Source organism: Urocampus carinirostris, chromosome 11 (genome assembly GCF_059441175.1).
Source record: "Urocampus carinirostris isolate Australia breed hairy pipefish chromosome 11, RoL_Ucar_1.0, whole genome shotgun sequence".
NCBI classification, from domain to species: domain Eukaryota; kingdom Metazoa; phylum Chordata; class Actinopteri; order Syngnathiformes; family Syngnathidae; genus Urocampus; species Urocampus carinirostris.
In genome coordinates this window covers 30165615-30190233 of record NC_142359.1, presented here as the reverse complement: position 1 = coordinate 30190233, position 24619 = coordinate 30165615, and the positions used below count along the sequence as shown (strand labels likewise).

General features: G+C 40.4%; 1 protein-coding gene across 6 annotated transcripts in view; it reads right to left on the bottom strand.

Annotated features, from left to right (window-relative positions):
- foxp2 (forkhead box P2) overlaps positions 1-24619 on the bottom strand; it is a 191744-nt gene that overhangs the window by 160995 nt on the left and 6130 nt on the right. For 2 of the 6 annotated variants that reach the window (XM_088348554.1, XM_088348552.1), the window contains exons 2-3: positions 8700-8759; positions 8259-8324 (exon numbers count right to left, since the gene is read on the bottom strand). Coding sequence is in view for 1 of the 6 variants with exons in the window: in XM_088348549.1 (XP_088204675.1) it covers positions 8700-8759; positions 20889-20959 (131 nt within the window). In the remaining 5 variants the exon portion in view is untranslated. Of the gene's footprint in view, positions 1-8258; positions 8325-8699; positions 8760-8928; positions 9016-20888; positions 20997-24619 lie in introns of those variants that run through there. The other 4 variants (XM_088348556.1, XM_088348555.1, XM_088348549.1 and 1 more) reach the window with 4 other exon arrangements.

The window sequence follows — 24619 nt, the reverse complement described above, 5'->3', positions numbered from 1 at the left end:
ATATATATATATTACATATATAATATTATAAAGGTGTTTTGATTGTCAAGGGGGCGGGACCATGATAACCTTTTTTTTGTCCTTTTTTTCCCTTCTGTTTTGTCAATTGTTTATCAAAGCTGTTGATCTTAAATGTATCAACCTTGTATATGACGATCAGTGAAAAAAAATGAAAACGTCAATCAATCAATATATTACTTCTAAATGAAATAACACCTAATTACAACTAATTATTGTTTTTCCAGTAACGCGCCTAACACAGCTTTTAACAGATGGCCGCAGCTTTTCCAGAGTACACACGGCTTCCCACTTGACCTTGAACGGGAGTGAGACTTTTTGACTGAGAGACTAAGAAAATAGCTTGAGAAATTCCCTGGCTGCGGTACAACATCACGGGATGCGTTATGGAGCCTACCCCAACACGGCAAGGCCCCTTTTATTTACTTTATCTGCAATACAATGCTTGAGTGAGCGTTTGCAACCCGACGACACGATTTTCAATCAGCCGTTGAGAAAAGAGTCACGTGTGTGCTCAGCCAGGTGGGGAGATGAGATGAAGAACTGAAGCAATGAGGTCGCAAAATAAAAGCACGCAGATGGAGAGGAGATTCCAAAATAAGACAAACTCTGCTTGGGGGCTGAATGGACACAGATGGTACCCTTTTTTTCTACTTGTTTTTTATTTAAATGTGTATTATTGAATATAAAATAAGGTTCTTTGTGTAGTACGTTTCTGTTTTATGAGCTGTTAAAGCTTCACAAGACACAGACAAAATGCCACAGTGATAGAAAAATAAAGCTTCATGAAGTTTTTTTTTCACATCCTTTTTTTTAATATTAAAGTTTTAACTCAATTGGATTTCAAATGTTGTTTATTTCACCCCAATCAAATACAGTATAGATTATGATAGCATGAAAGTATAAATTACAAAGATGATCTTTGTTAAAATGAAGGACATGTTAAAAATAAATGAATGCATGCATGCATGAATGAATGAGTACATAAATAAACCACATGGAGGGAAGAGATGATCATATTTATTTTATTTTTTGTTAAATATTACTTTTATCATTGCAACTCAATTAGAATAATTTAATAATAATAAATCAAAATAAAATGAAATAAAATTCAACTCTGTGGGGAAAAATATTTAAGTAATCAACAAGGATTTTGTCATCACATTATGTCGAAGAAAATTGCCCTAGTTTTTGGGTAATGACTGTTAATTTCTTTTGGTCCCGAATACATATTTTCCAAAATCCTCCATGTCTTGATTGAAAAAAAAGTTTTCCAGTTATGTTTCTGACCCCAAGAGTGGGCCCAACGCGCTGTAAAACTGTAGAAGTGCAATTCAGTGAAAGTGAAAGGAAGGGTGAGTAGGGGGAATTAGACCCCCCCCCCCCCCCCCCCCCCCCCCAACCAGTAGCACAAAGCCTGTTTGGTCCAATAAATACAGGTGAGCGGCTCGACAGCGCGAGTCGACTGACAGTGGAGCGTTCTCACTGACCTCCACGCTTTTGTGTTACATGACAGAGAAGAACTCCAGGACTGACAAAAACTGAATTCCGTCTGTTGTCGGAAAGCCGTGAGGATTTTTGGGCCCCTCTTCGGGAATGCCACACATGGGGATGGGGGAGTAGGAGGGGTCGAATATATGCAGTCCTCCCGACTGAATCTTTTCCACATGATGGGCCTCGGGCTGTTTTTGTCAACTGCACTCTTGAGTAGCGAGGAGTCAGGTAGTGTGACCACATGATTGCCCGAGAGGCTCTAACAGTGAAAAATGGAGAAGTGGAGGGAAGCGAATGGGGGGAGGCAATAGGCTGGGGTCTTTGCATGGACAGGGCCAGCACAGCAAGCATGATGAGGTGTAATCACAAACCCCGTTCAGAGTGCAGTGGAGTTTGTCAACATACACTCGTTCACGTTCCCGTCTGTCAGCTCCGTGAACCAAATCTAACTACACACAAGTAAACACGCAAGAACACACACACACACACACACACACACACACACACACATGATGGTTCTGTTTTCAAACAAGTAGTAGTTCCAGTCTGGCATCTTGCTTATCCCATTTCAGGCTGCGAATCAACAACGGTTACGAACAAAGGATTTGGATCCATGCCTAGGGAGTCAAAAGCTCTTCAGATCAGCTCCAACCACGTGGTTCGGATCACACTTCCAGTGGACCACAATAAAACATTCTACTGTGCATGAGTTACTGTGAAAGAGTGAAAAAATGAGTTTATGTTAGTGCATTGTTGGAGAAAGAGAATGAAACTGTATTACGTGTTTTGTACATTGCACTGCATATATTTGATTATGACTGAAGCCCCAGACCAATTTGAAGGTACAGTCAGCATTGGGGGACATAACATCACAAAGCTCCATTTTGCTTTAATATTCCCGCACTGGCAGGAGAAGGGTAAGAACTGATTTGGTCAATCGTCTGGGCAAAGTATCAACTCAGTATGGCAGACCTGGGCACGCACACAGGTCCTCGAGAGCCGCACGTTTCGCACGCATTTGCCAGACTTAACCCATATGAAGATACAAAAACATAGCCATAAACTCAAATATCAGACTAATGCAAGAAATGGTTAGCACTAGTTACTTCCATATTCGCTTTCAATACATACACTCGCACAACTAAGCTGGAAATAAAACTCCAGGGCATGGAGATGCAACGCTACAGGAAACTTCTAGGCATCAGCTACATAGCCCATGCGACAAACGAAACAGTGCTCATGGTATCTGAGGGCACACAGGACCCTAACAAGGAACTGCTGTCAACCGTGTGCAGATGAAAATTGCAGTGGTATAGTCACGTTACAAGATTATGAAGACTGCCCAAGATCATTCTCCATGGCACAATCCAAGGGGGCAGGAGGAGAGGAAGACAGAGTAAGAACCGGGCTGACACATCAAAGAATAGACTGTTGCCAACTTGGCAATGACCCAAACTTAGGCCAGGAACCGTCAGCAGTGAAGAAAACTGTCCAGATTTGCGTGGCCCCACAAACCAGGCGGTTAACAGATCAGTGGACCATACTTTTCCCAGTCGATTTTAGCTCAGCCATGACAATTTTGTCATTATTGGTGAACGGGGTGGGCCATTTAGTTACGAATTACTTAGTGAGTGTAAAATCTCATTGAGTGATAGAGTGAGTGCAAGTGTTTCTGTTGTCAGTTTGTGCTGATATTTCTGGCTCGCAAATGACTCAGTGAATCACTGCTTTAGTGACTCAAATTTTAAGTGAAAAAGACACTCGGCTGTTTCAGGTTTACGTTATTAGATCCGACTAAAAATTGATTTCGTAAGTAAACAATTAAGAGTAAACACTTCAGTGAGTGGTGGACCCCTTTCCATATCCAGGCTGTTGTTTGTTGTTAAAGGTGGGGTGCTGCATTTGAGTTTTGTTTTGTTTTTTTCCCAAAAGTTTAAGAATTTTCTTTGCTAAGGCATCTCAGCGCGTGTGCGACACAGTTCTGAGAACATGAGATTGGGCCTTCCTGTGCGGAGTTTACATGTTCTCCCCGTGCTTGCGTGGGATTCCTCCGGCCTCTCCATATTTTCATATCTATGACAAAAAGGAGTTATTGCTTCTTTTAACTTCTGCAAAGACAATCAGGTGCTTTTTTTAAATTGTTTATTGTCAGTATTGCCTTAAACATTGCGTCTGTGGCTAAGATTAACTAAAATAAGGGGATGGGTTTCCTTAATGTTCTCTGGTTGATTAATGATAGTCAGAAAATACAGATTTAGGAGTGGTGTTAGCTTTGGCGACAGCTAGTGGACATATATAAAACAGTAAGTCATCGTTTGACCCTCATTTTTGACATGAGCATCTCTTCAGATTGTCATAAGGTTTAACACATATGGTATGACCAATCAGAGTGCAGTACACAATGCAAATCAGTACAGTAGCGAAGCTGTGAAATGTGAACTGCGTTATAGCAAGGGTTGACAGTATCTTTCAACAACGGATGCTTTCCAGATACGGGTGCAAAGAATCCGAAGTAACTGGGGCTCATCATCAGGTAAAAATAGTCGAGGTCACAGCGCCGTCCCGCCGAAACGCTGAACTGTGAAGGGCTCACTACATAAAATGAGGCGGCGTGACAGTTTAGTGATAACACAGCAGTTCAATCTGTCAGGACAATCAGCATTTAGACCTTGGGAAAAGAATGTGCGACTGCGTGCGACCGATTCATTGGACACCGTCGGCCAAGCCGCTCGTAATTCGTCCCACCTGAAACGGCGAGTTCAAACCAATGTCAGGCTGCTCTGATGTCATGCCTGTCTCGGCTTGAGTTTCACAATAATCCGGGCTTCCGAGCTCCGAACTTCTCCAATTAACGTGCGTGGAAAAAATAACATGCCAAAGATGAGACCTGTGCTTGTTTGAAGAACGCTTCATGCAACCAAACTACGTCAGAGAGAAAACTGTGTAAATACGGCCACGACTAGACAAGAATAACAGACGTTGGGATACGTGCAATCAATTCCTAATGCGCTTGACATTGATGGGTTGCACATGGTTTGATGGAACTAAAATGTCTGACAGTATTCTGTTTTCCCCGATAATCCCTTTCTTAACCCCCCTTGTTAAAGGTAATATTTGACCACTAGATGTTGCTGTATGTTGTAGTGCACCACAAAACGAGTGCTACAGAGTAAATTAATGAATACAAACTACGGAGACTGAGAGTGACCACAAACCAGTTTTTCTTTTCATTTTTTTGCCAAAACTTTCGGGTATCTGTGGAAGCAAGATGGGAGACAATCATGTCGGCTCCGACTGGATGAGGCTCAGGTGATGTAAAATAAATACAAATGTCTCAACCTTAAAATGCATGTTTATATAAAAGTGCATGTGTTTTATTATTGAAATAATTGTTTTAGTTCAAATGAAAGCATTTTTTTCTACCACTGCTTAACTATACACTCTGTACCTTTAAAGTATGTTTCTGGATGTTTAAATATTTTCTAAAAAATACTTAGATACTAAAAAATAATGTAAAAATGTTCCTACTACACACAAGGTAAGTTTGCTAATTGTAAGAACAATTTCCCTCATTTAAATACAGAAATAAGAAAAATACAATACAGCATTTAAAAAATGTAAACATCAATACAAAGAAAAAGTTTTAATGGAAATCAAACTCAAAATAATATTGAAAATACATGAAAATGGAGAGAAATGAAAAAGAAAAGAAAAATGAAAAAGTTTTAAAAAATGAGAATAAAATGCACTTTTATTCAAAATTAAAACACCAAATTAAAACAAAAACATAAAAACATGACCTTCCAGTAGAAAGAGGTTTATTTTCTGTCTAATAACCCAGAAGGAAATTGTAACGATCTTTCAGCCATTTGAGATTGTGATTATGATAAAGTCCTTAACCCATCCCATATCAACATATTGCCAACCCCAAGGCAAAAACCCATTTCTCAGAGGAAAATATCAAGAATCATTCATGAACAAGACCACCTACTATCTTCATATCATCCATCCGTCAATTTTACTGAACCCCCAAAACCCCCGAAAAACGAAAAGTGCAGAAGTTCTTCTCTCAAAGATGATTCAAAAGACAGCAGACGGTGTGAAGGGAAAAAGGGCGAGTAAACCTTTGATGAGTAGGAGTTTTTTTTCTTAAGCGAGAGAGCTTAACTTTAAAATATTCCATGTGACGGTGAATGGGGGATTGACCAGTGGTCCTGATCTGAGCCACTCACTGGGGCACTGAGGTTAATGGTGGATAAAGATAAAAATGGGGGGGTGGTACTTTGCCTGATCTTTCCTTCCCTGTGAGTCCCCCCTTCAAGTCTCACCTCCCGCATCAATCCCGAATGGGCCAGACAATGGAGGCCGCAGATTGGGAATCATCTCTGGCACCCTCCACGGGTCTGAGTGACCGAGCTAAAGATCCACCAAGGTCCAACCGAGAGAAAACGTTTGAAGATTGGAAATGAAATGACGAGAGCCCTCTCTGATCTACGACAAGAAATCAATCGGGGTGCTTTCCAACGGACTAGCTCAGAAGAAGCTCGACTTGTACTCGATTGCAGCAGATTTTCTTATATCACAGAGTGCAGCGATTGGGATTTTTTTTTGGGCCAATGATTTTCAGGCCAGTCAGTGCAAATCTGACGGCCGAAAGAGTGGTCATCTTTGAAGACTCAACCGAGCGCTTGGCAAATTGAGAACTGGAAGGAAAAGGGTGTACATTGAGGATTTTAGGACAAGTGGAGGAGCGCAAATGAGTCAACTAATTGATGATTAAATTAATAGGCAATAATTGAATATTCTAAAATCCATGATGACACTTTCGGGATTATACAGTTATACTTATATATTATATTATCGTGTATTGTCACGTAAAAAAAAAAAAAAAAAAAACCTGATCCTCGCTACTTCACGGTTTGCTGCCTCCGTGCATCGTTGGTTGGAAAAAAAAATCCGTGATCCTTTATCCCCGATTACCTATTGCTGCTAGCTAGGGCCAGCAGAGCACATTTTTGTTCGGCCTGGCGGCTCTTTTTTTACCGTTCTGTCCAACGAAAAAATTGCACTGGTGCGGCTGCAGGCCGTTATCCCCAATTCCATATTAATGCGAGCGAGGACTGGCATGACCACCTACAATGAACTGCACCCATGCAGCTGCAATCCATTATTCCCAGTCAACTATTGCTGCTTCAATTTACTTCATAAACATTGCAGTATTTGTCTGATAGGGGATAAAAATAACTGAAATCTAAAATCAACCAATTACCGTATTTTCCGCACTTCAAGGCGCACCGAAAAGCCTTTATTTTTTTCAAAAGCTGACCATGCGCCTTATAATAATACAGTGTGCCTTATTTATGGATCAATATTAAGTCGCAAAGTCTGGCAACTAATCTAAGCAGCCGCCGACTAGATTTTGCCCCGAACGCGAGTAGTCCGCGGTGTAATCAGGGATTTATATACCGGCGTTTCATTGGCTAACCAATGTGTCAATCATCATTTGAATCGATCACTAAAGTTATTCGGAGGTAAAGGGGGTGGATCCTTTTTATCATTTACAGGCTGGCATAGGCTAAAGCGGCAAAACAAAGCCTGCAATTGGCCGAAAAAGATGAATGTGAATCACACGTTGGGTTGACGGCATATAGAAAGCATTTTTTACTATACTGTATTTGTAAATATTTTATTCTCCTGGATTTACTACACTCACAGATATAAGAGGACCATGGTTGCACATTATTATTGAACACAACGACTTTGGTGAGCTACTCCGGCTATTTATTCTCCCTGTATTTTGTTTCAGACTGAACTCAATGTTTCTGTGATAAGCGGTGCAGATAAAGGATGGAATGGAGTGTCTATTTTTAAATTAAACTCAATTCCAAGTGTTTATTGTCATATGCACAGTAAAGTTGCGAGCGAAAAAGAATATACAAACTAAGGAATGGTTGGCATTTCTTGAATCCCAAGACTTTAACCTTCCGAATAATATTTGGAACGATGCATTTGAGTGATATCGTACGGACACCGCATCCGCACGTGTTCTCGACACGTATCTGCTTCTTTGCAAGCTTTCGGAATGTTAAGGGGGTAATAAGTTTGACTGAAATATCTGACTGTTTTGTCGACGTTCCCATTGTAGCGCCTTATAATCCGGTGCGTCTTATGTATGTCAAATATAGGACGAAAAACTATTTTTTCGGGGGTGCGCCTTATAGTGCGGAAAATACGGTATATGTAAAGGAAAATCATGAAAATGATCGAGGTACCCAAACCTTTTAAGCTGACTAATAAAGATAAAAATATAAGGCAATTTTGAACAATTTACTGTACCTTCGAGCAGCAGTTTATCGGCAGACACTTGAACACCATCTTCAAAATTCGCAATCATTTCCTACTATATGGTGATGGTTTTTATTTCATTTCTTTATTTTTCGAAAAATAAGGCACTACAACACATAGAATCAGTTTTCAACATGTGTTGTCAAACTGACCATCACTCTCGGAACAAGAGGGCAATATTCACCAAGATGGCCGCTAATCTCACTTGGCCATGGTTTTGGCTGTGTAATAACGATTTTTCGTTCAAATACTAAAGCAAAAATTACTTGAATTTTGGGTCAAGTACTGATTTGTCTGAAAAACACAGTCATTCAAGTGCCACGGTATCACTGTATCTGGTATCGATATCTGAACATGCAGAAATGCAATGACAAAAAAAAATCTGAAATGTTTTTACTTACCGCTATGGACTTTAACACTTGTGTGTTTTCAGCTTGCTTAAAAGCGCAGAGTAAGCATATTTCAACCTAAAAAAACACAAGTGGAAAAGCGATGTTTGGATTGGAAATCAAAGAGCAGCGCAACGAGCGAGACCAAATTGACCCATGCGACTTACAAGCTGCCCCTCAGAGCTCGCTTAACCCCGCCCCGACACAAATCTCAATCCGCACGTCAACAAAATAAATACAAAGACAGCAAAGCACGCTGGCGTTTGTCGGCCGATCATAACTCGCCAGCTCGAGTAGATTGAAAAGCCTTGGGGTGTGAAACAGGAACAACCGGAGGGGCAATTCTATCGCTAGAGTGGGGGTATGATTTGTCACATTTAAGCGTGGGGTTATAATAAGTTCTTCTTGACCTGTGCTCAAGCCCGGCTGAACAGATAGAGATTTTCGACTTACTTTGAAGGGGGCAAACTGGTCTGGCGCGAAGGCTGGAGAGGGTCCCTCCGTGGCAGCGACCTACAACCGAAGGAAACGGTTAGTCACAGAATTTTGAACCATATCGGCGCAGTTTCGAGGCGTGCTGGATGACGCCGGCATGTGCGGGCTCGAGCGGGTCTTGCGCAACTATTTTCTTTACGGACGGTGTGGAAGTGAAGGTAATAAAGTGGAGGACAACAAAGCGCACCTGGGTTTTGCTGTCAAACTGAAGAATGTTGTGTGTACACGGGTGCTTGCAGCTGATGAATACACACACACACGAAACATACACAATTTTGTTTTTATATCCTAGTATATTTTTATATCCTATATTCAACTGGGGTAAAATCATCCCTAACTTGAACATAGTCTAACTGAAACTGTAAAACCAAATGTTATGTTGCAGTTTATCAGTGGACCCAAACGCAAAAGAAAAGCCTGGCAAGGTGCTCAAAGGGATTTTCAATGGCAAAAATATTCAACAAAGTAAAAAAAAAAAAAAAAATGTTCCAAAACCACAACTAAACTGTCAGAACCAAATATCAAAACCCAAACCACACAAATGAGGATACAACTGGAAAAAGTTGATGGTAGAAAATGAGAAATGGATGGTTGAAAATTAGGTGGACCCAGCGACGCGCTTTATCCAAATGCCGTTATGAAGGCTTGGGGTAATTAGGGACAGGTGTGTGGTGATTGGACACACCTGTCCCAATTCCAAACCTATTAGGCGCCCTCTGGTGGAAGAGCGCGCACTAGACCCAAACATCTTACCTTTTAAAAAAATGTGATCAAGACACCAAAAAGTTTAATAAGGACTTCATACATTTGTGTTTTTCTAAACAACTTGACATATTCAACTATGTTTCAATTACCAGTAACCCAACCAAAGGCTAGATCAAACACAACCTCCAAAATCAAATCCTATGTCTAAAAAATGTGATCAAGACATAGTCGGACCCCAAAATGTTTTAATAAGGCCTACACACATGAATATAAAAACGAGTCTTAACCCTTAAAAAGTTTCATGCTGTTGCCCTCTGCTTGAAGCAATAGTCAACTCAGGATAATAGATCATGGTGCACAGATAATAAAACAATGACCCTATGGTGCAAAGGTGCTGTTCCTGCAAGATGGTAAAAAAGAGCCACCACATCATGGAACAAATATGCTTTCCTAGCCTCAGTTCTCAGGAATAGTCGATTAGGGATATCAGATCACAGACAAAACAGTGCAATTATTTGTAATTGAGCCACAATGGAGCACTTCAGCGGCCCGACCTGGGAAAAAAAATGTCTTCTGCCAGCCCCTGTTCTCAGCAATGGTCAAGCAGGATTAATGGATCGATGCCATAACCATAAAAACAAAAGTGCCTTATTTCCGTCACTGCTCGCAGCAATATGGGATTGCGGATACTGGATCGCACCCGCACAAGTGCAGTTTCTTGTAGGCGGGAAAGCAATGCCGAAAATAGTGGCCGAGCCCGCCAAAAATGCTCTCTGCCATCCTTCACTTGTACAAATATGCGATCAGATATAATGGATCGTAGAAAAATTTTCAACTCACAATGTACCAACGCTGCAAAGTACTAAGTGTGAAGTCCCAAAGGATTACAGCATCGTGTACCTGTAAACGTGTTGTTGTTGTTTTTTTACCAATACCTACTTTCTTAGGGACTGATCAGCTAATTAGAACGCAGACTGCAAGGCACATCAGCGAAAAAAAAAGGACTGCTGTTGTTTTGTGTTTCCGTTTGTATTTCCCTTTTAAAATCCAATGTTTCCTTTAACAGGAGGCAGACAAATTAAGAGCATCGAACGTTTTAGCAAGGACTACCGGTCCCCACAATGATAGTAAAAAGTCTGGAAATAGGCTGAAGAAGTTAATAAATACGAGAACAAACACGCACTTCGGGTGAATCTCTCTGAAGTGGAAAGGCCGTGAGGGACATGAACTCAACACCAAATAAATCAAGGCATTTCTCTCGACAGACAATCGATTCCTCATTCATAGACGATCGTCTGGCGATATTATCAGAGGGGGAAAAAAATAATTCATTGAGAAATTGAATGCATGCCAGCTGTAGCACGAGGGGCACAAAATATCTGGGATGAGATTCTCTCTCTTAATCTGAAAAATTCCAATGAACCCTACGGGCAACTGCTCAATCCTGAGGAATGTGCTCTGTGAACTCTACTGTAACACAGGGGGAGAAAAAAAGAGCCTTTGGTTCAAAGAACCGGGCTAAAAACGAGTCATGTAAAAAAAAAAAAAAAAAAAATTGTGTCATAAGTTTAATAACTCATTGATCTATCACTCATTCATTAAAAAAAAATCAAAATAAATCTTCGGAATGTTCTGTTGTTTTATCGTGATAGGAAAGTTGTTTAAAAATGTGTTTGTCCGGATTATTTGCAAATCATTGCACTGCAAAAAACAAAACGAAAATAAAAAGATATATTTTGGGGGGTCGTAAAAGAAAACATATGCATGTAAATTAATAGCATTTTATTAATGTTTAATAACTAAAAAAATATCTGATTACTTCCACATGATTGAACTGCAAACATTTTTTTAAACCCACAAACATAGATCTTATTTTAATTCTAATAATTGTATCAGTATTTCAGTTTATTTTGGCAGTAAAATAAGAGCATGTAAACTTAAATGTTATTGATAATTAATAAGGTCGCAATGGCTGAGTGGTTATCGCGTTCACGGCACAGTTCTGAGATCATAGGTTCAAATCCAGCTACCAGTCTTTGTGTGTGGAGTTTGCAAGTTCTCCCTGTGCTTGTGTGGGTTTCATCTGGGCACTCCTGTTCCCTCCCACATTTCAAAAACATGCATTTCAGGGTAATTGGCTGGTGCACATTGTCCCTAGGTGTAAATGAGCGAGTGAGTTGTCGAATGTGTAAGTGTAAACTCAGACCCAAGGAGGAAGTGACCAAAAAAGGCAAGAGTAAGAGAGAGGGGAAGAGAGACAGAGAGAGAGAGAGAGAGAGAGAGAGAGAGAGAGAGAAAATTAAGAGAAAGACCACAAAAGAAAGAGGGAAGAAAATAAAAGAGACAAAAAACAAAAGAGAGGGAAATATAGAATAGAAAGTGAAAGAGAGAAAGAGAGAGAAAGAGAAAGAAAGAGAGAGAAGGAGAGAGAATAAAAGAGAGAGAGATAGAGGGGTATAGAGAAATCCAAACCTGACAGCCAGACTGTGAAAATATTCAAATATTTTTCATTTTATTTGAACGATTCTTGGTAGTAAAATAAGAATGTGTAAACTTAAAACGGTTATATTATTATTAAATAAAACATAAAATAAAAATTAACTGAGTATTTCTAAAATATTGCACAGCAACTCTTTGTTTGAATTACTAAAATTTTCCTGATGTCTATCGTGAGTTTGATTATTTTATCTGATATTAATCTCAGGTAGCAATTTATATTTGTAATGTAAAATATGATTGAGACAAAGACGAGTTTTATCCATCCGTTTAATAAAAACATTTTGACAGATTAATCGATTAATAACATAATCATTTGTTACAATATCATATCCCCAATGATAATGTTTGTGTCTCAGTTTTAATTATATGTCGTTGAGTTCAATTGTATCCCGCCCCCCAGAAAAAAAAAGCATGACCTCTGACTGGCGGGGATTAAAAAAATGTGGCAACCCAAAATATAAATCCACTCTATCTACTTACAAACACATGAAAGAATTCATGAAGGCCTAATAATGCTATAGGCTTATATTTACATAAAATACTTGCGCACTAAGTGAAGATGAACTATTTTGAAGCGGGGGGTGCACAAATACCTCCGTGGCGCAGAAAGAAGGAGGGTCCGGTGATGAAAGACGACATTATGCTAACAAGTAAGATTACAGTACACAATAAATTTATCTTCAAAGTAAATATGGTGTTGGAGGAGGGAAAGGAGGGAGTATAATGGAAAGCGGGCGGCGATATTTCTGCGGGGACCTGACGTTCCTTATCAGGGTTGGCGAAGCGATTGGGGGCCGCTCAAGGAAAGAAGAGTCCGGGAAGTGATTCCATTCACGGTCAGACGTGTAATTACCCTCACGGTCTAGACGCCGGCCGGGGCCGCTTTCGCAGTATTTAAGACCCCCGTGCCGGCTGCCAGCGCCGATCTCCTCGCTTTAAATCTGCGGCCAGATAAATTAGTAAAGAATGCAATAAAATGGACACAATAGGAGGAGGTGTGGGGGCATGGGGGGCTTTATCCTCGCCGAAATGAGATTCCTTTGAAATGCAGATCAGCCGCTCCAGATTAGCGAATTTTAGCCGCTGTCAACATCATAACAAAATACAAATGCGATTGTTCGACGGAACCTTATCTACTTGCTTCCATCTGCTGGCTGGTTATTTACTCCCCCCCTCCTGTCCACAACCCCCCCCCCACCCCCGATTTAGTATGCAGATCTAAATAAGTCGCATCAAAAAAGGAGGGCTTAGCGCACAATGGCTTCTTAAGCTTGGACATCAAGGTATTTGAGGAACCGGTAGTCACATGAAAAGCTTGCCCATCAAAGGCACATCCCTAATGAACTCTCCCTGTATCAGACAGGGCCGGAGTAGGGAGGGGGAAGGAATCACTAGGCCGTTGCGGGGAACGCTAACGGTGCTTATCGAGCGGGATTAGCTAGCGCTGGAGGACTTTTTTCTTCCAGTTGACCATTCGACTCAAAGAAGAATTGGTAACAGGTTGGTCACTTGTCTTTGGCTCAATGCTTTTATTCCCCTGTCCCCTCCATTTTGACTCTAGTCACTAGTTTAGAAAAGTGATAAAAAAAAATCTCATTCCTCCATAAAATACTGGGGTTAAAAGAAGAGTAGGGGACACAAGCCCCTTTCAAGAAGATAGCTTGGTAGCGTCCAACTGATGATGCGGTTTAGCGGGGAAGGCTAGTTATGGAGGGTTTTTTCCCCTTCACAGTTCTTCTCACCAAAGGTTGGTCGTGTTTCTTCAACTCAATCCCATTAATCCCCATTACCCTCCACTTGCACCTTAGTCTGGCAAAGTTTACAAGTAGACAAAGTATATCAAATTCCTCCTCAAAGTGTAGGTGTAGGGGAAATAGTAAGAGACACAAACCCCTCTCACGAAAATATTTCGGGAGTGTCCAAGTTATGCTGAGCGGGAAGGCTAGTAGCAGTTATCATATGAGATTGGATACTGCTGGTGGAATTGTTTTCCGGTCAACCGTTTTCCTGTCAACTGAAGGATTGGTAATAGATTGGTCATTTTTTGGGGGCACAATACTATGAATCCCCCTTCCCCTCCATTTTGGCCCTTTCTCTAGAAAAGTGGGCAAAGAATCTCATTTATCTACAAAGGATAGGGGTAGAGCAAAGAGTAAGGGTCACAAACCCCGGGAGTTTTGGATCTTGTTTGGTTTAATAAATTAAAGACCGCTCAGTGAAAATTGCTGCTAATGTCACCGGGATGTTTATAAAATTAAGGTTCACGCTAGCAAATAGCTTTAATGGCAATGTTATTACAATTGAGAGAGACTAATGTACACTAAGTGTGTAAAAAATACCATTTTGCGCAGTCACTCTCATTACTACTGTCACAATCACCCGGATCGGGCACACCAGGATTCAGGACAGAAAACATGATAACAAAACCTGACTATGTTGAAACCTCTGAAATGACAGGAGGAGCTACAGACCATTTATTGATTTTACATTGCGTATGGACTGAAGAGCAATGGGCACCACCAGGCTGTACATGCCCAAGACACACCACAAAAATGGTGCCCCTACAACAAGAGTGGTTAAGGGATCGAACCAACCAACCATAGATAGGTTGATACAAATTTGGAGTGGTTGAAAATATTTAGTCTGTTTTTGGTTGATACAGCACCAGGTTTGTTAAAAAAAAAAATAACCACTGGTTTAGAAAAAAAAAAGAAAAAGAATTATGGTGTGGTTTGGTCACTATGAGTAGCTTTATTTTTTCTTCTGTTTTTTTTTTTTTTTTTTTTTTTGCAGGACACAATACAGCGACATCTCGTGGCCAACAAAGAGCCATGAAATAAAATACAGTGGAACCTCGGTTTTAGAACGCCTCTAAGTTTGAACAAATCGGTGTTTGACCAAAAATTTCGAGAAATTTCTTGCTTCGCTGTTCGTTCAAAAATTCAGAGTTCCAACGCCGGTAATGCGTGAGTGCGTACGCTAGGGTGCGATGCTGAGCGGCGTACGGGTGTAGATCGTGTAGATTGCCCGTTCGTGTTAGCGTAATCTTTCGTACGGAAGATTACGATAACGCGAACGTACGATTGGCCATGGTTAGCTTTATGATTCGAAGTAAACATTCAGGGTGTTGGAACTGAGCCCAAAATTCAGTGTGTTGGAACAGAGCCCCCTTTCCAATTAAGCGCTAGCCACTTGTGGTGCTAAATGACTTGTAAAAGACCTGATTTTTTTTATTTTTACACGTTCATGTTAGCGTGATCTTTCGTACGGAAGATTACGCTAACACGAACGTACGATTAGCCTGGGTTAGCTTCATGTTTACGTTAAACATTGATGGTAAACATTCAGGGTGTTGGAACGGATTAAAACGATTTACATTATTTTTAATGGGAAAATCGATTTCGATGATTGAACAAATCGGTTCTCAGACAGGGTTCTGGAACGGATTATGGTCGAGAACCGAGGTTCCACTGTATCTAGATTTTTTTTCTGCAGTGAGAGCTACACCATATATTTTTAAACAAAATTACTCAAATCCGTCAAACTTGATTTCCTGACAAAAGCTAATTCTTTAGCAAATTTTATTGAATTGAGTGAGATGGTCCAGTACCCTTTCGCTACCCTGGAATGGGTAAGCGGTGCAGTATATGGACGGATAGATGAGTTTGATGGTTTTATAAAAAAAAATCTGAAAAAATAATCAAGAAATATCCCACTTCCTCCCACAGTTACTTAAGATTAATGAGGTTCATTTTGACCATTATTTATGTCATAGATGTTGTTTTTGAAAAAAAGTGCGAGCAGAGATTTTGGGTAAAATGTCCCAAAATGGTGTAACAGGGAAGGATACGGATGTATCTACCTTCATATAAATGGTAAATGGTCTGCATTTATATCGCGCTTTTAAGTCAATGAAGACCTCCCAAAGCACTTTACAATGTGCTTCACACCTACCCATTCACACAAACACTCACACACCAATAGCGACCATGCAAGGCGCCGACCTGCTTATTGGGGGCATTAGGGATTCAGTGTCTTGCCCAAGGACACTTTGACATATCCTTGTGATGTGGTCTTAGTTTTAATCTTCGGATCAAGTGGTCGCAACACTGTTTTATGGATGTCAATCATCGATATCTTTGACATCTTAGAACATATGACTTAAAAGTCCTTATGCATCATTGATCATATGTCATTATTTTTATAATATGCACAAACTATACACTTGAAAAAATGTCCAGATGTCACATTCACATGTGTACTCTGATGCATCTTAATGGCTAACAGACATGGAAAAAATACTAATGATATTTCTTCCAGCGCTACAGCTCTACTGCCACTAGCGGATAAACTCGGTATTGCATTCCGGGCCCAGATGCGATAAAAAAGGGAATTTTATCTCCGAGTCAGACTCATGAAAAGAGCCACACCTTGCTCACGGGCCAAATGTTCGTGACCCTTGGTTTAAGGCATCTTATTGGACCTCCAGGTGTTCCTAATGTATGGGCCAACTCCCTTCCATGGCGTCTTTGTTGCACTCAACACACAGCCTGGATTAGAAGTGACAATCTGCAGACAGGAAAGGGAAAGAGTCTGTAGTTTGCTCCACCCATTCCCCGCCCCTTCTTCATCATCACCATCATCATCGTTGCTGACACCATCCAGCTTTGTGTGCGAGGCCAGCCCTGCGTTTACCAGCGAACAATTAGCCCTGGAGCAAGAAAAAAAGAAGAAAAAAAAGAAAAAAGAAAAACAAGAGTCTGGTTCTGGCACATGTGGTTAAGAGACCAACCCCGCAGGAGGGCGCCAGATGATGAAGGGATGAGGATGGGAGGAGCAGAAGCGGGAGGACAGCGGGTTGTGCGCCAGGCACGCGCCTGCCACCTTTTTTCATTCAAAACATCCAGAGATGCTAATCACGTCAGCACGCTCGTAATTAGCCACATTTTCAGAAGCTGGGCCAGATTGGACCACAGGGGCATCTTCGGGCTGAGACCCCATTCTGCCCCCGGCGCCACGTGCACGACATGCCAACTGGGCTCAGTGCCAGTCGCGTTGGCAACCACGAGGGACCTCCGGTTGCACCGCCTTGTTTAATGAAATGACAAAACAACAGATTTGCATACACAGAAACAGGTGTTGTAACAGGTTTGACTCATTGCTAGCAAAAAAAAAACAGAAAGAAAAAAGCCGGGAACCGGAAAAGTTTTTGTGCAACAGCTGCCTGGAGGTATTTAGGCTCTGATGGGCACTCAAGACGGCACCATCTGCCCTGCTGCTCACCAGAAGTGACTCTGGAAATAAAAAATAGAGTGCAATGTTGTTCCAGAGTAAGCGTAATGTGATCCTCCGCGACCCTGTAATTAGCCTCCGTCGTCTTCAAATGTTTCTTGTTTTTTGTAGCGGGATTAGAGTGCGACCATTTGGATTTATAAGCAGTATGCTGTGAGTCCTTGTCTTGTGTGGGGCAGGAAATTGCCCATTTTCATCTTTGTAAAAACATGCTTTTGATCCGTATCCTTGCTTTATTTCAGTCACTGGCCAAGTTAGTGTAAGATTCAGCCATATCAGTAGGTGGCAGCAGATAGTCTTTATTTTTATATACTAATCATTCACTCATATTTGAGTAATTTTAATAACTTCTTTTGTTTAATGAAGCTGTTTAATATTGCACTTAAAAAAGAATCAAAGTAAAGATATTTTACACAATGTAGCTGATTTTATTTATTTTATTATTTGACGAAAAAGAAACAAAAAATAAAAAAAAAATAAAACCTTATGTTAAATTACATCAAGCATGAACTACGCTCCCAATTCCCAAAGAAGTGTTAAGGGAAGGAGGATGATGAACAAGATGACGTAGCTAAGGGAAAGGGGAAGAAATGGGGTTGGAGTTAAGTGTCATCATGATTAACTTTAGGCAAATGTGTTAAATATGATATTTTACTGATCATTTCTCAAGGAAACATATGCAATGAAAGGGTTGTGAGGGTAGTAAGTATACTTCCTATTTTAAAAATAAAATTAATAAATAAATACACGAAAAGCAGAAAACCTTACGGTGAGGAAAGAAAACAATATATTATATAATGTAATAACCCTACTGAGGATAAGCGATGCAGATGATGGACAGATTGTTGGATAATATAATATAATTTCAACTTTTCAAAACATGAAACTTGTGCTCGGAATTAATTTATTGACCATTTTTCTAAACTGACAGTATACTGCGATCGTGGGATGTATCAGAAATGGGCAGGAGAAGGAGTGCAGGAAATTAATTCAGGACTTTGTCCGATGGAGCGACACAAACCACCTACACCTGAACACCACCAAGACCAGGGAGATGGTGGTGGACTTCAGGAGAACCAGAACTCACCCGGTTCCTGTAACCATCAAAGGAGAATGTGTAGAATTTGTCCAGACCTACAAATACCTGGGTGTGCAGCTGGACAATAAACTGGACTGGACTGCCAACACAGAAGCTCTATGTAGGAAAGGGCAAAGCCGACTTTACTTCCTCAGAAGGCTGGCCTCCTTCAAAATCTGCAAAAAGCTCCTGAAAATATTCTATGAGACAGTAGTGGCAAGCGCTCTCTTCTATGCGACAGCGTGTCGGGGAGGCAGCGTCAAGAAGAAGGATGCCTCTCGTCTCAATAAACTGGCTAGGAAAGCTAGCTCTGTTGTGGGCAAAGAGCTGGACAGCCTAACAACAGTAGCTGAGAGACGGGCACTGGAAAAGCTGCGGTCAATCATGGACAATCCATTGCATCCACTACACAGCATTATTTCCAGACAGAAGAGCAGTTTCAGCGACAGACTGCTGTCACTGTCTTGTACTACGGACAGACTGAAGAGATATTTTCTTCCTCATGCCATGAGGCTCTTTAACTCTACCCGGCAGAGAAAAAGCCCACAATAAACCACACCACCTACATTGCATATTACCGAATCTTATTGCAATATGTATTCTGTGTAGCACTATTTAGTTATTCTATATAACACGCTACAGTGGGCATTTGCACGTCACACTGGGTATTTGTATATTGTATTCTTTTTGCTTTAGTATTGTATTGTTCTCAGCTCAGGGATGCTGCTGGAAATGTGAAATTCCCTTCGGGGATGAATAAAGTATCTATCTATCTATCTATCTATCTATCTATCTATCTATCTATCTATCTAAAGTTGTATTGGTCACCAAGGCTCAGAAGGTAATACAGGCGTTTCATGTATGTTTCCCAATTTACCAAATTTTCATTATTTTTTTGATATTTTTTGTAAAAAAATGACAAAAATATTAGTTATTAAACAAAGTAAAATATTAAAACGACAATGTGTAATATTTGGTGCAAAAAAGGAACTATATATATAATGTTAATTTTCATTTTAAAAAAAATAATAGGTTGAGATTTTTTGTATTTATTTAACACCGTAAAATCCCAGTTTAGCTCGCCGCCTCGTTGCTGCCACTACGCTGTGCTATGTGGCACTGGCCCTAGCTCGGACTGAACAAAACAGTGCCATCTGGTGGTCAAATATTACTCATTGAGGCTTTAAATTTACTGTACTACCTCACGAGTAGGTAATTAGTATATACAAAAATACATACCGTAAATTCCGGACTATAAGCCGCTACTTTTTTACCAAACGTTCAACCCTGCAGCTTATTCAGTGATGCGGCCAATTTATGTAATTTTTCTAACGGCCGCAGTGGCGCTCGAGTTAAAAAGGTAAGATTTAGACCGATGGAATATATGCACCGAGGAAGACTGCAACTTCTTGGCTTGTGCATAAATTAAATTAGCATAATCATACCCTCATCATGCAAAATGCAAAAAGAAAGGCACATGACGCAGCTTCCAAGCTAAAAGCAATCGAGCAGTCCGATAAAGAAGGAGCGAGCGTGTTGCTAACATGTTTTGGAATAAGGGAGCGTGGGACGACGTCTATATGACAAAGTTTCTTTCCGACACTGAGGAAGACGACTTTGATGGCTTCAGTTCTAAGGAGGAAGATGAGGATGGTTTACCATGATTTTTACAAGTACGGTATTTTTTTTTTACAGACCCGTTTACTGTGTTGCGAGCGTGTTGCTAGCGTGTTGCTACCATTAACTGCCCTGTCAGGCACCGTTTGGGATGAAAGTTATATTATTATTATTAAAGCTTTGAAAACTCTCTCGGTGTATCGTTTTTCTTTGTAAATATGTGTAACCATGAATAACATGTATTTGCAACTGTATATGTTTGTAATGTATTTATTTCAGTCACTTATTCTGATATGTTTTGCATGGGCGAATAAAAAAGAAGGGGCGAAACAAACGCGGGCTGACGGGAAGTGGGGTAAAGGCGAGACTTGTTCGTGGACGCGGCGGACAATAGTGGATATAGATTTTTCCCACCCTTACCTTTGGAAATATACACTTTTTTCCTTGGATTACTTTCAACGGGACCCGGACTCTGCAGGTCTGCATCAAACCTTAAGTACCGGTATCATTTTCCGTTCATTTTGCCGGCTGTGATTTTTGGACTGTGTACTTTTATGAAGGAAATTCAGTTTCAATCGCGGGACTTAAAGTCGGGTTTGGGTTAATTGTGTTTGTGTTACATTTTTTTAATGTGGGCGCATGCGGCTTATATACAGGTGCTGCTTGTGTTAGTACAAAATTGGTTTTCCTCTTAAAATGTGGTGGGTGCGGCTTATAATCAGGTGCGCTCTATAGTCCGGAATTTACAGTATCTGCTGTCACCTACTGATATGGGCAAATGATACATTTAAATAAATAAACAAAATACAAATGAACAAATAAATGGGACGCATGGCCAGAAGGGAGGGCAGCATTGTAACGTCCTTTTTGTGTCCTTTTGCGAAGGACATGGTAAGGCGGCTGGGCTCCCCTTTCTTTGTGTTTCATTTGTCCCAAGCGAGATGGAAACAACAAACCTGAGACGATTGTGACCCAGCGCGAGCGTTGAAACTTGTTCCGCAGCGACGCCGGCAGACGGCGGCACCATATGCCCTCAGCCTCAAGCTGGATGCTCTTTCTGCAGCCTAATGTGCATGTCAAAAAGTGTTACCATCACAAAGCATCCCCCCCGTACACCCTCAACCACTTTGTTTGGCTGATTTCACAATGTACTTTCATTTTTGGGTTATTTTCGGGCACTCAATGGAGGACCAATCCTGAAATATGTAGGAATAAATGTTTACATTAACGTAAAATTCGGACTATAGGCCCTGACTTTTGTCACAAGCTTTCAACCCTGTGGCTTTTGCAATAATGAGGGTCACTTTTGCATTCTTTCTAACGGCCTCCAGGGGTGCACGATCAGTAAAGGTAAGAGTGAGACAGGTGGGATATATGTGTAGAGGAAGACGCAGGTTTAATGTAACTTCACGCTTTGTGCATAAATTAAACAAACAAACAAACCTTCATTATGGGGAAGTTGTCAATCAAAAGGGTGGACAAACTACCATATTGGGAATAATTTTACGAGTCTGTTTATTTGTAAATGGAAATAACGGATTGTTTCAGGTATTCATCTGTTAGCAATATTGTGTAATTTGGAGTAATTTTCTTACACGGCTGGATTCTATGGATTGTCCTAGATGTAACGAGGCCATTTTCTAAGACATTCAAAGAAGTTGAAGACGGCCAGGTATGTAATAGTGAGTTACACCGGCTTAATAGTTTCCGTATCTTGTTTCAGACTGGTCCTGATGTTTGAAATAATATCTGGAATTCCAAGAGTTTAAGCTTTCCATTGATATGTGGCATCCTGTATTTCAGTGACTGGGGGCATCATACAGACATGTATTCCTTTATCAAAAGTCCAGCAACCTGCCGGCGGGCTGTCGAAACGTTAAGAGGTTAAGGTACCTTATAATATTAAAACTTCCTCTTTTTACCGTCTTTCTTTGTAAATATCTCATGTTTCAATGTGAGCACACGCGGCTTATATTCAGGTGCAGCTTATGCATGTACATTTTCTTTTAAAAATGTACTAGGTGCAGCTTATAATCAAGTGAGCTCTATAGTCCGAATTGTACAGTATAGAAATAAACACCTACGGATATATTCCAAATAAATACGGCAGCGCATAAATAATTCTCGTAATACCTAAATATATGACATAAAAGGAGCTTTCCTTATCCTTGAGCATTTTGTCATTTATTTTGCCGTTTATTCATTTTGGTGGTTATTTTTGTTGGGTGTTTTGTCATGTATTTTGTCCTTTATTTTTTTGTGTATTTTGTCATGCATTGTCATGCATTTTCATGTATTGTGTCGCAACAAAATGTTATTCAAATGAGGGGGCGAGTCAAACCAGCTGAGCTTTTCATTGGTTGATGGTTCATGGTTGATGGACTCCAATGCCTTCACTACAAATAGGTAAAAGGCTCTGCCTTTAGACCTGCCCCCATTTGAAAAACATTTTGTTATGACATGATACAAGACAAAAAAAAATACATGACACATGAAAAAATACACAAATGACACATTAAATAAATGGCAAAATGCATAAATGAATAAAATGCATTCATGTCATTCATCCATTTATCTATTTTCTGCACCACTTATCCTCACTAGGGTCACAGGATTGCTGGAGCCAATCCCAACTATCTTCCGGCAGTGGACATGTAACACCCTGAACTGGTTGCCAGCCAGTTGCAGGGCACAGAGGCAGACAACTCACTTGCTCATTCACACCAAGGGACAATTTGGACGGGCCAATTAACCTAACATGCATGTTTTGGGAATGTGGGAGGAAACTGGAGTGTCCGGAGGAATCCCACGCAGGTACGGGGAGAACATAGTAACTCCGCATGGGGAGGCCGCGGTAGCTCATTTACTTCATATATGTAGGTATTTATTTATAGTTACAATATTAATTTTTTTTTATATTTATTCATACATGCAGCAGGATCAAACCTCCATAGAACTTGTTGTTTGTTTACGACTGGCCGGAAAATTATATTCACTAAATGACGATGTGAAATCTCTTTGCGACCGTGGCAACGGGCGCCGCTGTGGGCATAGACAGCAAATGACAGGCCGGCCGTCAAATCCAGTTAGGAGGCCCCGAGGTGACCTTGCCTTTTGCCACGACTGACCTCTTATCTTTAATTCGAGGGACAAACAACTCAAAACCAACAAAGCCCTCTGAAGAGAAAGACACTCACCAGAGCGTAAAGGGAGCCCGTAAACAAGTGATTGTTAAATGAAAGGAGATAACAGCCTGTCTCTGAAAATAAGGTTGAAGGTACTTATATTGGGTTTTAGAACAGAATTATGGTTGTGTAAGGTTACAGCATGGAAAAGGGAAAATAAAATATGTTCTCATTTAATGTATTTTATGGCAAGCCAAGTCATGTTTATTTGTATAGCCCTTAATTACAAGGAGTCACAAAGGACTGCAAAGACCACAAACTATTGCAAACTGCAGACTATTATTCCATCTGATACAAAGCCTGCATGAGGGAAAGGAAAACCTAAAAAAACCTCAGCATCAGAAAATGAAGAAACCTTGAGAAGGGACGGCACAAGAGGTAATCCCGCTTCGAGGCCAACCCAAATAAAAGTAATTTGACGCATTCAGTCACCTGTGGCACTAAATTCTTACTGATTTCCATCCTCCTCCATCATAGACTGTCCTTGAAGATAACTGGATGTGAAGCATCGATTTGATCATATTGCTAATATTCCTGGGACTGATTATTATCAGAAAAAAAACAGACTAAATCACAATTAATTCTTAACACGTGTTGTCGGACTGACGTCATCTCTTGAATTGATGCTACCTAACTGCGCAAGAGTAGACAAGATGGACGCTCGTCTCATCAGCACCATGGTTTGGCCGTGTTGAAGTTTGTTCAAATTCCGATTTTTCATTTAAACATCGAAGCAAAAAAACGCAATTTTTTTGACCAAACACCAATATTTTTAAATGAAGAGTCGTTAGAACAATAATGTATCACTGTTTGCTGACTTATGTACTGCTTTGAACAATCAATCAAATACAAACTGATACCAGAACTGGATGTGCAGAATTGAGCCAATTCATCAACTGCAAATCGATGATTGGATCGACATTAGCAGTAAATCTCTGCTCGTTTCAACTTTCCCTTCATTATGGAAGATCATAATCAAATCCAAATTTAAACCAGAACAAGTTGTGCAACATAGAATTGATCTTGACACCAACTTTCTCGGGAACTGAAAAATGATAATCAATAGAACTAAATCATAATCAATTCTCAATATGTTTTGTCGGACTGACAACCTCTCTCCAACATGGCCGCTCATCTAACTCGTTTGTATGTTTGGTTGTGTTCAGGTTTGTTCAAATACTGATTTTTCATGCAAACACTGAAAAGAAAATTAGTCACATTTTTGGCTAAAACACTGATTTGTTTGAAAATGAAGTGAGTACCGATGTGTCGTTGAATGTTGACTTGTGTACTACTTTGAACAATCAAAAACTGATACCAGAGCTAGAGGCGAGGCATTACATTGAGTCAACAACAAACCTATACCTGCTAACATTCTTGTAATGGATTGACCGAATGTCTTTCAAAACCTAAAAACTGGAAAACAGAGGGGGGGAATCTAGAGAGTGAATCTCTACTCATTTAACTCTCCTTCATTATCGGAAAGTGTTTATCCTGGATGT